The sequence below is a fragment of the Hyaena hyaena genome, unplaced genomic scaffold, assembly GCF_003009895.1.
Source record: "Hyaena hyaena isolate Hyena2069 unplaced genomic scaffold, ASM300989v1 scaffold_618, whole genome shotgun sequence".
NCBI classification, from domain to species: Eukaryota; Metazoa; Chordata; class Mammalia; order Carnivora; family Hyaenidae; genus Hyaena; species Hyaena hyaena.
Window position 1 is genome coordinate 1,167,489 of NW_024081250.1, and position 14,991 is coordinate 1,182,479.

At 36.5% G+C, this 14,991-nt stretch overlaps 1 protein-coding gene across 1 annotated transcript in view; it reads left to right on the plus strand.

The window, feature by feature from the left end:
* The window catches only part of LOC120248967 (coiled-coil domain-containing protein 66-like), a gene marked incomplete at its 3' end in the record, with an annotated part of 43,696 nt that overhangs the window by 9,763 nt on the left and 18,942 nt on the right, over nt 1–14,991 (plus strand). Inside the window, exons 4-8 of the mRNA XM_039257436.1 lie at nt 1,633–2,077; nt 3,537–3,693; nt 3,868–3,971; nt 5,908–6,029; nt 6,618–6,719. Coding sequence (XP_039113367.1) covers nt 1,633–2,077; nt 3,537–3,693; nt 3,868–3,971; nt 5,908–6,029; nt 6,618–6,719 — 930 coding nt within the window. The remainder of the gene's footprint in view (nt 1–1,632; nt 2,078–3,536; nt 3,694–3,867; nt 3,972–5,907; nt 6,030–6,617; nt 6,720–14,991) is intronic.

Below are 14,991 nucleotides of genomic sequence, written 5' to 3' on the forward strand. Positions count from 1 at the left end.
TGCTGCTAATATGTTTAGTTAAGATGAGGATCTGAGAATCAGTCACCGGATTTGCAACATAAAAGTTATTAGTGACCTTGATGAGTGGTTTTGGTGTAGTCGTGTGGGTGAAAGCTTGTGGTAAATGGGAGATGAGAGGAGAAAGTAGAATCATGTATTTTTTAAGATGATTAAAAAAAAGATGTGATCCAGCAGAAAAGAAACAGTTGATGATTCAGGAGAAAGCAAAGAATTGCTCTAGAGAGATCCCTAAGAAAGAGTTATACTAGTATGTGTGAATAATAGGAGTACAGGCAAGTTTGTATGGGTACCAATGCTGGTACAGATTTGGTGATAGAAATTTCTTGAAGTTTCTTCTGAATGCTTCTCTCTAAGATTTTTAGTGATATATTGATCAAGATTTTCAGCTGAGAGTAAGTGTGAAATAGAACGTGTTAGGAATTTGGAAAAGAGGAGAAAAAAGTAAATGAATTTGGGAAATGTTTGTGGGGTAGCATGTTGTTTGGGGCTATGTATTTATTTAAGGTGAAACTAGATATTGTGGCTTTGTGTTTTTCTTCTTGAGTGCAGGCACAGGGTAGGTGGTGAAGAATTAGATTTTACCAGTCTGAGGATTTGCAAAGTATATATGTCAGAGCAAAGGAGGTGGGAATGGAAGACAATGGTGAGTTTTGTTGATTGTGGAATTTAAGGAAGGAAACGAAGGCAGGGGAAGGTAGTAGGATCAATAGATTATAGATCCCAGCTGAGTTAAAGAAGTATCAGCATTGGGATATGCAAGGAGAGTGTTGGTCATTGTGCCATGATTCAGATTGAGATCATGGAGGGATTGCAAGTTAGTAACTAGGTCAGTATAAAATAATCACTATGGGAATGAATAACTGAGGTGGCTTGGAGGACAAGAGTAGAAGAGCAGAGTTCAAGGAAATGAGAGGCCAGAGAATTGGAAGAATGGTCTGTGTGGATATGACAGCACTAATAATTAAGACAGGAGTAACGACAGGGCGCCTAGGTGGCTTAGTCGGTTAAGTGTCCGACTTTCGCTTAGGTCATGATCTCGCGGTTCGTGGGTTCAAGCCCCGCGTCGGGCTCTGTGCTGACTGCCGGCTCAGAGCCTGGAGCCTGTTTCAATCTGTGACTCCCTCTCTCTCTGACTCTCCCCTGCTCATGCTGTCTCTCTCTCTCTCTCCTAGAAATAAATAAAACATTAAAAAAAAAAATTAAAAAAAAAAAAAAGACAGGAGTAACGTTAGAGGGATGTTGACCCATAAGTTACATTATTCAAGGCATAACTAAGCTAAGTTGCTAATGCACAGATCTATAAAGAAGAGGTAGTATGAGTAGGATAATCATGACATGAGATTCCAAGCTGGAGAGAATGAAGATGTTTTGTAACAACTAGAATAAAAGTTCTTCTGTATTCATTATCTTGAAATAAAATAATAATTTCCAGTTGATGAAGCTGTCATGTGAAGATTTGCAAAGGTTAAATGTTAGTTTCTCACGGATATAATCTTTTAACAGCAAAATGGAAAAATTATAGAGGTCTGACATCACAGACTGTATAAATAAAGAAAATCGTTTGATTTTTCATGGGCTGTTACAAAGAGTTAATTTCTGATGTTTTAACAGATGAGAAATAAGACCAAGATTGCAAAATGTCCATTAAGAACAAAACAGACTGGATACATTTTAAAATCAACACAAAATACTTGTATCAGGAGTGGAAAACTTTTGCAAAAGAAGAGAATGGGTTCAGAAACTTCACAGGCAAAAGGTGAAGAAAATAGTATGGCTTTTTCACCTACTAAGGATTTATGCAAGCAGTATGTAGATAAAGACTGTTTTTATGTCCAGAAAGAGATTTCACCTGCAACCCCCAAAATACAGAAGACTAGAAACACCGTAAATACACCTGTAGTATCTAAAGAGAAGCTTTGCCAAAAACACATCACAGCTGAAAATATGAAGAGAAGTTTGGTGTGTCTAACACAAGACCAACTACAACAGATTTTGATGACTGTGAACCAAGGGAATAGATGTGTTTCCCTGATTGAAAATGGAAAGGAGGAAACATGTAAGGTTTTTTTTCCTGAAGTTTTAATTAATATTAACTTTATCAATATGTACATATTTTAGAATTTCTTATTCATTGGATTTTACATAACTGTGCCTCTTAAATTCTAAGTTACTGTGTAACAATCTTTTAAAATAATTATTCTTTAAGAGAACCATCCTTTCATGCAGAATCACTTGTAAAGTTATAATATACCACATTTTAAGGTTAACGTTCAGAACATTACAATCATAGTGTCATAGTCTTAAGAAACCTAATTCTGTGAACTCTAGATCTTAGTACAGAAAGCTCTTGTACTTATTTTAGAACATAGAAGGCTTTACTTACATTAAAAATAATTCTATTATGTATTCTATTAAATGTTCTAAAAGACCACTGTAGTATTTCTAGTGAAAATTGAAGGAACCTTTACTTTGAATATTTGATTTGAGTTACTGAAAAGGATTATTTTCCTGGACCCTGCGTTTTGCCTTCTTTGACTCTTGATCCATGCTGAGGATTGGCAGCACTATCTTTTTAGCCAATCTTTAAAACACAGACTTGGAAGGAGTAGTGGTGTTACATGTCTTCTGTTTCTTTAGGGCATTGTGTTATGTTTTTAAATGTCTTCTGGTTTCACCTTTGAGCTCAGGAATTAATATGAGTAGAAATATCATTAAAATGTTGTTAGGCAATAATGAAGTTAAAATTAACAGTTAACAGAAAGAGGCCCCACAATGATTTGGGGACAAATTGGAGTGCTTTACTTTCTCTTGGTCTAGATTATTCTTTGCAAAATGAGGGAGCCAAGTCTTTAGAGGCTAGAATTGTGGCCTAGAGAACAAAAATAAAAAACTTATTATGCATAGTGAGAGATAATATCAACAAAGTTGAAGGCAGAATTTGTCTAATCATATACTGGCCTGCATGTTAAATACGCTTTCTCTTCACTGGGAAAACTGGCACATTGAGGAAGAATTAGAACAGGTTTTGAGCCAGGCATAGGAACCTGTATAAAACATTTGAAATAGGTATACCAGAGGCATAGAGACAATGGTCCATAATAAAGTTTCCCATTGATTTTCTAGCTAAATGAGAAAAATAAGGACAGGGTAATGAGTTTTTCATAAAGTTATTTGCATTTATTCTCCTTTTAAGTTATGATTTGTATTGTATTATTTGTAAAAATATTGTCAGCAAGAGTAAATGGAGGATTTTTTGTTGTTGCTTGTTTGTTTTCATATTTAACACAAGAGGTTATATAGCTATCGCTATATCTTTGGACCATTTAACCTCTGGGCTCAGTTTCCTTTTTTTGCAAAAGGGAATGATAATATCTACTGAAGGCTTGCTGTGAGAGGTAATTACTTTGATAATGTTAAGGCAGTGTTTTTAAGGTGTGTAGCAGTATGCCAAGATAAGGTATTGTAATACATGTAATTTTAGCGTTAATTTTAAAACATGCATTTTTACCCCCTAGGTCAGGGGAGTCTACATTTAAACAATATTTCTAATCAGCCAAAGGATGAGAATGCTATGGGAGTACTCCAAAAAACCGAGGCTCTTTCATCTGTCCTAGATGAAAATAAATCTGTTAATCAAGAGACATCTAAGCAGAATGAACGGAAAATTGCCATGTATGTAACTCCTATCTGTTATTGTGGGGTCATCTTGTGAAAATGGTTCTGCTTTTCGTGACTTGCATGCGAAATATTTACTGTGAAGATTGAGAGCTGTTAACTTTATTACTTAATCTTTATGGGTAACGTATAAAAACATATAATAAGGTTTCTGTTATTTTTTTGTGTCAGAGAGAATGTATGGAAACCAGGCGACATATTCAGTACTCTGGGAGAAAGAGAACGTGATAGAAATTTGTTGGAAGCAAAAAAAGCCCAATGGAGGAAAGAGCTTGGTAGGTATTTATTATACCTGTTACTATAGTTTAGTTTGTGTCTTTTTGTCTGTACTCTCAGTGTGTACCAGAAGACCAGAGGTGAGCAGTGCCATCAGTATCATTCTGGAGCTCAGGGATTTCTAAACTTGTCTTATTTCCTGCGAATCCATTTTCATATTTTTTCTATTGTAGAAACCCTGTGGATTTCATGGTTTTATTTAAAAATGATTGGGTTCCTTTTTTTTTAAGTTTATTTATTTAGTTTTGAGAGCAAGAGAAAGTACAAGTGGAGGAGGTGCAGAGAGAGAGGGAAAGAGAATCCCAAGCAGGCTGCACACTGTCAGCCTGGAGCCTGATATGGGGCTTGAACCCATGAGCCATGAGATCATGACCTGAGCTGAAGTTGGACACTTAACCGACTGAGCTACCAAGATGCAAATGAATTGGGTTCATTTTTAAGGTAAAGAAAACAATCTGATCAGAAATCATTAATATGGTATCAGTGAGTATATTCCATACAAAGACAAGCTTACTGCTTTTTTCCAATCTGTAGACTTTTTAACAGAATAATTTATAATTTCTGTTAAGAGGCTTAAAATTTTGATAATAACTAAGAAACTCTTCTTCTTGGACTACACTTATGGTCCAGGTAACAGAATTTGGAAAATATGTGAAGTAACAGTTGTATTTCTTAAGAATAGCTGTACTAAAAGGTTAAAGATGGGCTTCACCCTCCATTCAGCTAGGAAGTCTTGTGAGGCCGTCGTATTGGTGATAAGACAGGTGATATAGAAAAAGAGATAAGCAGAAGAAATTGAGAATGAATTGTTGATGTTGGAAGTCAAGGTAACAGAAGTTTGAAGAAATTAAATGTATGGTAGCAGTATCTGAAGGTTTGGAGGTTTGTTGTGTCATTATAATTTCAGCTTTAAATATTTTCTTCCAATACACATTTTGCTTATCAGACTGTAATAACAAACTTCTGAAGTAAGATGGAACTACTTGGAAATGAGTGAAGTGTTTTATGTTTTATTATCTAAAAAGAGTTTACTTTCTTTTACTTGATACTGTTAGGAAACCATGATTCTCTTTGTTAAACTCCTGCTTTCATTAATTTTCTGAAATTTAGATTTATACATCTCTGATTTTTTAAAAGTTTATTTATTTTTGAGAGAGACAGAGACAACATGAGTAGGGAGGGGCAGAGAGGGAGACAGAATCCCAAACAGGCTCTGCACTGTCAGTGTGGAGCCTGACCTGGGGCTCTAACTCATGAAACTGTGAGACCATGACCTAAGCTGAAACTAAGAGTCAGACGTTTAACTGACTGAGCCACCCAGGTACCCCTGTACATCTCTGAATTTTTAAGAACTGTTGATTTGGGACCTAGTTGTTTTCATATCAGTTTGTTAGACACAAGATTTTTTTTTTGCTATTCAGCAGAATAATAATGGCATTTATTACATATTTACCTTGTGCTAGGCCCTGTATTCATATTACAAAAGAAGAAACTGAGTTTTAGAAAGGTGAACAGCGATTTGCTCCCAATTACACAGATAGGAAGTGGTTGAACTTGGATTTGATTACAGGGTTCTCAGAATCCAGAGGTCTAGCTTTCAGTCTCTTAGTATTACCTGAATGAACATTATAGGAAAGTAGAAGCTCAGAATAATTCACATGATATAAAATATGTTCTTGAAAAAATTGCTTTTTATTGCCAGTTGTGATAAACATTTTTATATCCATTTGTGCCATACATAAAGTTTGGTTCTGGTTAAATGTTTTCTTTTATTCCGTATTTCTTAAAATTCTTCTGTCTTGTGAGTTAATCTCCCTAAAAACAATTTTGATTAGATCGGTGTTGGAATCTGTACTCTTTAAGGTCATGATTTGTTTACATGATTTTTTTTTTACAGTTTTTATACATTTTTTTTAAAAAGGACATTATTTACAGATGAACAGGTTGCTTTAAAGAAGAAAGAAAAAGAAGCTTCTGAAAAATGGAACAATCCTTGGAAAAAATTTGAAAATGATAAATTAGTATGGGAAAAATGTCAAGTTCTTGACCAATCTAAGGTAAGAGTATAAAAATGAAGCATTTATGGACTATAAGACATCTTAATTTTACTTTTTAAAATACTAAGCCATGTTCATATCATAAAGCTTTGTAAAAAAAAAAAAAACATTTTACACGTTATCTTATTCATTCATTCATTCATTCGGCTTCACTCAGTGTGGAACCCAATGTGGGGCTTGAACTCAAAAGAGTTCAAAACCTGAGCTAAGACCTGAGCTAAGATTAAGAGTCGGATCCTTAATCGATTGAGCCACCCAGGCACCTCTCATACCTTATTTTAAAACAATGTTATTTTGAATTTAATTATGACCTCAACTAGGTTCTATTTGCATTCTATAAATTGTCTTACTGTATAGATGAGTGTAGAGGCTTGAGACACCTTCTTTAGGCTCCTATAAAAGAGCTCTGCATTTTTTTAGGTGACCACAAAACACTATCAGGGACCATGTAGTATCCACCACAGGGTTATATCAAACGTAAGTATACAGCAGGTGTCCCTTAGGTAGTGTTTTAGTGACCTTTAAACTTTGCCTAGGTTTAATATTATATAAAGAAAAAGTGTTCTTGTGTTTTCTCTTTATTTTTAGACTTGTGCTAGCTCTTCCAGCATTCTGTCACAGTCTCCCCATCAGGTAACAGTGGTCCAGGCTGATGGGCACCCACTACTTAGAGCTGGTCAAATTTTAGAGGTAAGTATCATTACTTTGAATATATAAGCATTTTAGTACTTGATCTCTATTTTCCTTTAAGGAGTGAATCTAAATACTCTTAATTACCAGTTAATTTTTACTCCTTAAGTTTAAAAAAGTATGAACTTTTATATGTATATATAATAATTCCTCTTTCCTAGTGAACATTTACATTTGAACAAATGTTTTCTGAAAATAATGCAGTAACCTAAAGGGATGATTCTGATGGTAGACATTTTCAGCACTGGTAGATTTTTTATAGAACCCCTCCAAGTTAAATTGTGTGGCTTCCATGGCTGTTTGTGCTGCTCCATGTAGGGCTGACTTGCCTATAACAGACAGTTTTATAGTTGTTGATAATTTTACATTAACAAAAGGAATGAAACCTAATTGTATTTTTCCACATTCCCAAAAGTACTTTGATTATTGAAAGGCAATAAATTAGTCTTGATTGAAGGCATTGGGCAAAAATCTTAGTTCTGAAGGATAATTTTTAGTGTAAAGTTAAGTGTAAAGTTTAAAAATTGATTCATGCAGGGGCGCCTGGGTGGCTCAGTTGGTTGAGTGTCTGACACTAGATTTTGGCTCCGGTCATTCCTGTGAGATAAGGCCCCCATCAGGCTCTGTGCTGACAGCACATTGCATGCTTGGGATTTTCTCTCCCTCGCTCGCTCTCAGCCCCTCCGCCACTTGTGCATGCTCTCTCTTTCTCTCAAATAAAAACAGAAAAATTTGATGCCTGCAGATACTTTTAAAAAACAACTAAAACTGTTCATGAAGTTGGTAAGAATTAGTTGTTAGCTTATTTACATTTCAACATTAGAATTGAAAATCTTTAATACTAAAAATATTAAGGTATTTTCAGTTACCAAAAAGAATGTAGATTGAAATGTTAGTATATAATTTCTTATTGCTTAATTTGCACTATTTTTTAGGTCATTTATTATCTGGTAGTAATTTATACTATGGTTGTTAATGTAAATAAATAGCCATTTGAGGTGACTTTTAGGTGTTTTTACATTTCATATATATTTTTAAATTATAGCATTTAGTGTCTTTTTTTATAATCCAAAAAGCCCATTAAATTTATTTATATATATATATTTTTTTATTTTTATTTTTATTTCTTTCTAGGAGAGAGAGAGAGACAGCGTGAGCAGGGGAGGGTCAGAGAGAGAGGGAGACACAGAATCTGAAACAGGCTCCAGGCTCTGAGCTGGCAGTCAGCACAGAGCCCGACGCGGGGCTCGAACCCACGAACTGCGAGAACATGACCTAAGCGAAAGTCGGACGCTTAACCGACTAAGCCACCCAGGCGCCCCAAAATTATTTATATTTTAGAGTCAGAGGTGGGAATTGGGGTGGGAGAAGGACTAGAAAATAAAACACTAAAAGTATGGGGTTCCATATGGGGCTGACTTGCCTATAACAGAGTTTTATAGTCATTGATAATTTTACATTAACAAATGTAAGGTTGGACTAAATGTAAGGCTTAAAGGGTTAAAGGGTATCATTATCTACTCTTCTTTTTACTATTTAAATGCAGTTTTTATGCACTTATGTGTATGCATGTAGTAGTTTATTGGAGAGATGCTGTTGAGGGGAAATAAATTTAACTGTGTAATTTTAAAAGACCTTACTTAAATATCTGAAAGCAGTTGGTTTCAGACATCCATGCCATAGCCAGACTGTTTATACTATTAAGTTAACCTTGTGGAATTAAGAAGAGCAAAAATTTGGTTGTAGGCAGAGTCACCAAGGCCAATTTTATTAAAACATGTAATGCATATAAAGTGCTTATTAGAACATTGGCTGGCAGATAGCGAATACTCAATGAAGGTTTACTCTTATTTGTAACTTACAAAGCAGATCCTTTTCGAGCCTGAGGCTCTTCAGGGTCAATTCTCTGACCAGCTTCCCTTCTTTCTTTTTTTAAAGTTTATTTATTTTGTGAGAAAGAGCAGGGGAGGGGTAGAGAGAGAAAATCCAAGTAGGCTGTGCACTGCCAGCACAGCCCAACTGGAGGCTTGAACTCACGAACTGTGAGATCATGACTTGAGCTAGTGTCAAGAGTTGGACGCTTAAGCAACTGAGCCACCCAGGCGCCCCTACACTGTGTAATTTTAAACTACTTTTGTGTTTCTAAGAAATTTACTTCTAGCCTCAGATGTTTTGAGAATACCTCACCTCCATGCAGACTTGACTTTCCCTAATCACTACCCCTTGCTGGGAAGCTTTTTAAGTGAAGGGAGTATATTTGAATGCATTCTCTAACATGGGGAAGAAAAGTGAGGTTATCACTCTGCTAAGTTTCTTATTGCTACCACCATACTGTAGTTCTACATTTGGCCAATAAAAAATTATATGTGTTTTTTTTTTCTTTTTAACCTTTTTTTATTGTGGTAAAATACACATAACATAGAATTTACCATTTTATCATTTTTAAGTGTACAATGTAGAGGAATTCAGTACATTCACATTGTCAGTCAACCATTACCACTGTCCACCTTCAGAGTTTTTTCATCATTCCAAACTGAAACTATCCATTAAACAGTCAACTCCCCATTCCTTCCCCCCGCCCCCCCAACCCTAGCTACTGGCAGTCATTCTAATTTGTCTGTGAATTTGACTATTCTAGATACCTTTAAGTGGAATTATTTAATATTTGCCCTTTTCTGTCTGACATACTTCATTTATAATGCTTTCAGGGTTTATCCATGTTGTAGCATATATCAGAATCTCATTCCTTTTTAAAGCTAAATAATATTTCATTGTATTTATAATACTACATTTTGTTTATCCAACCAAATGTTGATGGACATTTGAGTTGTTATCCCTTTTTGGCTATTGTGGAATAATGCTGCTATGAACATTGGTGTACAAATAATCTCTGAGGCCCCAATCTTAGTTCTTTTGTGTATATATCCATACATGGAATTGCTGCATCATATGATAATTTTATATTTAACTTTTTTGTTAGATTTTTACCAGTTTTCATTTAGTAATTTTATATTTAACTACTATACTGTTTTCCATAGTTGCTCTACCATTGCACATTTCCATCAGCAGTGCACAAGGGTTCTGATTTCTCCACATCCTCGCAAGCTTTTTTGTAATAACTGACCTAATAGATGTGAAGTTGTAGCTCGTTATAATGTTGGTTTACATTTCCTTAATGATTGGTGATGTTGAACATTTTTTCATATGCTTATTGGCCATCTTTGTGTCTTCTTTGGAGGAATGTCAAGCTTTTTGCCCATTTTTGGGTTTTTTTTTCTTCTTTTTTAGTTTTTTGTCAAGTTGGCTTCCATATAACACCCAGTGCTCATCCCAACAAGTGCCCTCCTTCATGCCCATCACCCTCCTTCCCCTCTCTCCTATCCTCATCAGCCCTCAGTTTGTTCTCAGTATTCAAGAGTCTCTCATGGTTTGCCTCCCTCCCTCTCCCCAACTGTTTTCCCCCTTCGCCTCTTCCATGGTCCTGCGTTAAGTTTCTCCTGTTCCACTTATAAATGAAAACATATGGTATCTGTCCTTCTCTGCCTTACTTATTTCGCTCAGCTTAACACCCTCGAGTTCCATCCATATTGCTACACATGGCCAGATTTCATTCTTTCTCATGGCCATGTAGTATTCCATTGTATATATAAACCACATCTTGATCCATTCATCAGTTGATGGACATTTAGGCTTTTTTCATGATTTGGCTATTGAAAGCACTGCTATGAACATTGGGGTACATGTGCCCCTATGCATCAGCACTTCTGTATCCCTTGGGTAAATTCCTAGCAGTGCTATTGCTGGGTCCTAGGGGAGTTCTATTGTTAATTTTTTGAGGAACCTCCACACTGTTTTCCAGAGGGGCTGCACAAGTTTACATTCCCACCAACAGTGTAGGAGGGTGCCCGTTTCTCCACATCCTCGCCAGCATCTAGAGTCCTCTGATTTGCTCATTTTAGCCACTCTGACTGGTGTGAGGTAGTATCTCAGTGTGGTTTTGATTTGTATTTCTCTGATAACGCTGAGCAATGTTTTATGTGTCTGTTGGCCATCTGGATGTCCTCTTTGGAAAAGTGTCTTTTCATCACTTCTGCCCATTTCTTCACTGGATTATTTGTTTTTCGGGTATGGACTTTGTTGAGTTCCTTATAGATTTTGGATACTAGCCTCTGATATGTCATTTGCAACTATCTTTTACCATTCCGTCAGTTGCCTATTAGTTTTATGGATTGTTTCCTTTGCTATGCCGAAGCTTTTTATCGTGATGAGGTCCCAGTAGTTCATTTTTGTGCTCTTGATTCCCTAGCCTTTGGGGATGTGTCAAGTGAGAAATTGCTGTGGTTGAGTTCAAGGAGGTTGTTTCCTGCTTTCTCCTCTAGGGTTTTGATGATATCCTGTCTTACATTCAGGTCCTTCATCCATTTTGAGCTTATTTTTGTGTATGGTGTAAGAAAGTGATCTATTTCTTTCTTTGTATGTTGCTGTCCAGTTCTCCCAGCACCATCTGTTAAAGAGGCTGTCTTTTTTCCATTGGATACTCTTTTTCGCTTTGTCAAAGATTAATTGGCCATACAGGGGCGCCTGGGTGACTTAGTCGGTTAAGTGTCCAACTTTCGCTTAGGTCATGATCTTGCGGTTTGTTGGTTCGAGCCCCGCGTCGGGCTCTGTGCTGACTGCCAGCTCAGAGCCTGGAGCCTGTTTCTGAGTCTGTGACTCCCTCTCTCTCTGACCCTCCCCTGCTCACGCTGTCTCTCTCTCTCTCTCCTAGAAATAAATTAAAAAAAAAAAAAACATTTAAAAAGATTAATTGGCCATACATTTGTGTTTTTGCCCATTTTTGAATTGGGTTTTTTGTTGTTGAGTTGTGGGCGTTCTTTATGTATTCTGGGTATTAATACCTAATCAGATACATGATTTGCAAATATTTTGTACCATTCTTTATGTTGCCTTTTCACTTTCTTGATAGAGTCTTTTGATGCAGAAAAGTTAATTTTGATGATGTTCCTTTTATCTTTTTCCTTTGTCACCTGTGGTTTTTGTGTCCTAATCATTGCCAAATCTGATTTGGAAGTTTTCCCCTATGTTTTCTTCTAATATTTTTTATAGGTTCAGTTCTTATGTTTAGGCCTTTGATTCAGTTGCAGTTAATTTTTGAGTATAGTGAAAGACAAGGGTCTAGTTTTATTTGTTCACATATTTTTCCTTTGTATCCAGTTTTCTCAGCACCATTTATTTGAAAAGATTGTCCTTTCTCAGTTGAATAGTCTTGGCATGATGGTCAAAAATCATTTGACTGTACATGCGAGAGTTTAATTTTGGGCACTCCATTACATTCCATTGTTCTGTATGTCTCTTTATGTGACTGTCTCACTCTTAGTTGTCATGTATTTGTAGTAGGATTTGAAAGCATGAAGTGTGACTTCTCCAACTTTGTTCTTTTTAAAGATTGTTGTAGCTCTCAGGCTTTCTTGAGATGCCATAGGAATCTTAGGGTGGATTTTTTTATTTCTGCAATATGCATCAAGTTTTTCATAGGGGTTGTGTTGAATCTTTAGATCAGTTTCGGTAATTTTGATAATATTAAGTCTTCTTAATGTTTTTTTTTTTTTTTTTTTTTTTTTTACTTATTTCTAGGAGAGAGAGAGAGCGTGAGCAGGGGAGGGTCAGAGAGAGAGGGAGTCACAGACTGCAACAGGCTGCAGGCTCTGAGCTGGCAGTCAGCACAGAGCCCGACGCGGGGCTCGAACCCACGAACCGCGAGATCATGACCTAAGCGAAAGTCGGACGCTTAACCGACTAAGCCACCCAGGCGCCCCGATAATATTAAGTCTTCTGATTCATGAACCCAGAGTATCTTTCCATTTATTTGTGCTTTCTTTAATTTCCTTCAGCAGTGTTTTATAGTTTTCAGTGTACACATCTTTTGCTTACTTACTCCTAGGTATTTTATTTTTGGTGCTATCATACATGGAATTTTTTTAAAGTTTATTTACTTATTTTGAGAGAAAGAGTGAACACATGGGAGGGGCAGAGAGAGAGAGAGTATCCCAAACAGACTCTGCATTATCAGCACAGAGCCTGATGGTGGGACTTGAACCCATGAATCATGAGACCATGACCCGAGTCAACATCAAGAGATGGACATTCAACTAACAGAGCCATCCAGGAACCCTGTGGAATTGTTTTCTTAATTTTCTTTTCCCAGTTTGTTCATTGTTAACACAAAAATGTGAGTGGGGGCACCTGGGTGGCTCAGTCAGTTAAATGTCAGACTCTTGATATCAGCTCAGGTCTTGACCTCAAGGTTGTGAGTTCAAGCCCTGTATTGAGCTCCATGCTGAGCATGAAGCCTACTTAAAAAAAAAAAAAAAAAAAAGGGGGGCGCCTGGGTGGCTTAGTCAGTTAAGTGTCCGACTTTCGCTTAGGTCATGATCTCGCGGTTCGTGGGTTTGAGCCCTGCGTTGGGCTCTGTGCTGAATGCCAGCTCAGAGCCTGGAGCCTATTTTGGAGTCTGTGTCTCCCTCTCTCTCTCTGACCCTCCCCTGCTCACGCTGTCTCTCTCTCTCCTAGAAATAAATAAAAAAAAAATTAAAACAAAAAAAAAAAGAAAGAAGTGTGACTGATTTTTCTATGTTGGTTTTGTATCCTGCAACTTTGCTAAATTTGTTTATTCTAACATTTCAATTTTTTTGTGGAATCTTGAAGGTGATGATCATCGTTTGGCACATGAATTTGTTTAGATCCTTCTGATACTATGTTGTTTCTTAACCAACTGAGCCACCCAGGCGCCTCTGTATTATATTGTTTTCTTAACAAGTAGATACACAGGGGCACCTGGATGGCTCAGTCATTTAAGCATCCAGCTTCGGTTCAGGTCATGATCTTGCGGTTTGTGGGTTTGAGCCCTGCATTGGGCTCTGTGCTGACGCTGAGAGCTTGGAGCCTGCTTCTCCAAGCTCTGTGTCTCCCTCTCTCTCTGCCCCTCCCCTGCTCATGCTCTGTCTCTCAACAATAAATAGATGTTAAAAAACAAAACAATTCTACAAAAAAAAAAACAAGTAGATACACCAATATTGATCTGCAATAATGTCCAAGACATTCATATGTATGCGTAATCATAGCTGGTAACATATATGGATTAATTCCTTTTTTGACTTTGACTTAAAATATTATATAATATTTCTGAAATGGAAAAGGATATAAAAGATAATGCCAAAAACATTTCTGTCCATGTCATGCACCAGGAAGAGCCCAATATAGCATAGTTCAGAGTTCATGAATTTTAATGCGTTTATATCACTAACAGGGAAAGATTTTTAAAATATAGGTCATAACCCAGTAAAATAAAAATGTAATCATGGAACATTTATATTCCTTCTGTTATCATTTTACTTTAGAATCCTAAGAATAATGTTTGTGGATTATGAGGCCCTTCCCACAGCAGAACTGGGATGTGACTAAGTTGTAACCAAGTCCCAGTCCATTGATGGCCTTATTTCAAAACAAAGAAATACAACAGCCTGACCAAAATGAGCCAGTCCTGGCCAAAGCTTCCCTTTGCCTCTCTATACGAGGCAGTCTTCGAATCAAGGGAACTCTGTCTCAGTTCTCCAAAATTGAACTCCCTGGAAGGAGAATTAGGTGGGTCTCTTTGCCTTACCAAAAAGATTGAATAGTTAGCTAGAATAAGAAAGTGGAATTGTTAATGTTCCATGAAGATCCTCACAGATCTGTGTATCCAGTTTTAGAATAAGAGGCCAAATTTACTAACACCTCAACAGGTGTAGGAGAGCATTAAGATTAACTTGCACTTCCTAATTACCAATAATAGTAGACCTAGATAAATCCTTGTTTGAGGAGGGGGAAATGGGGCAAAAATGGAGACTATGAAAATATTCACACTAGAAAGGTAAGTACTCAGGAAAATCTCATGTAAGAAATGTGTCCTATTTTATGAAACAGGAAGTTTTAAAGGAAACCTTGACTTAGTTTTTATTTATTTCTGCCTTATTCCATGAAGGATTTGAAGTGATTTGGGAAATCCTTGTATAACAATAGGCTCAAGGTGAAAGTAGTAGAAAACTAAGAATATAGTAGCAGGAAAGAAAAAAGATTTGATAATGAAATAAATTGACTCACAGGAAGATGAAGAAATCAGTGTGGGGGCACTCCCTGAATATAGATAGAATTTTTAAAAGGAATGAAAAGTCTGACATAGTTTACAAATAGCTTATAAAGATACAATCTTGATTGATAGGTTTTTTTTAAGAAG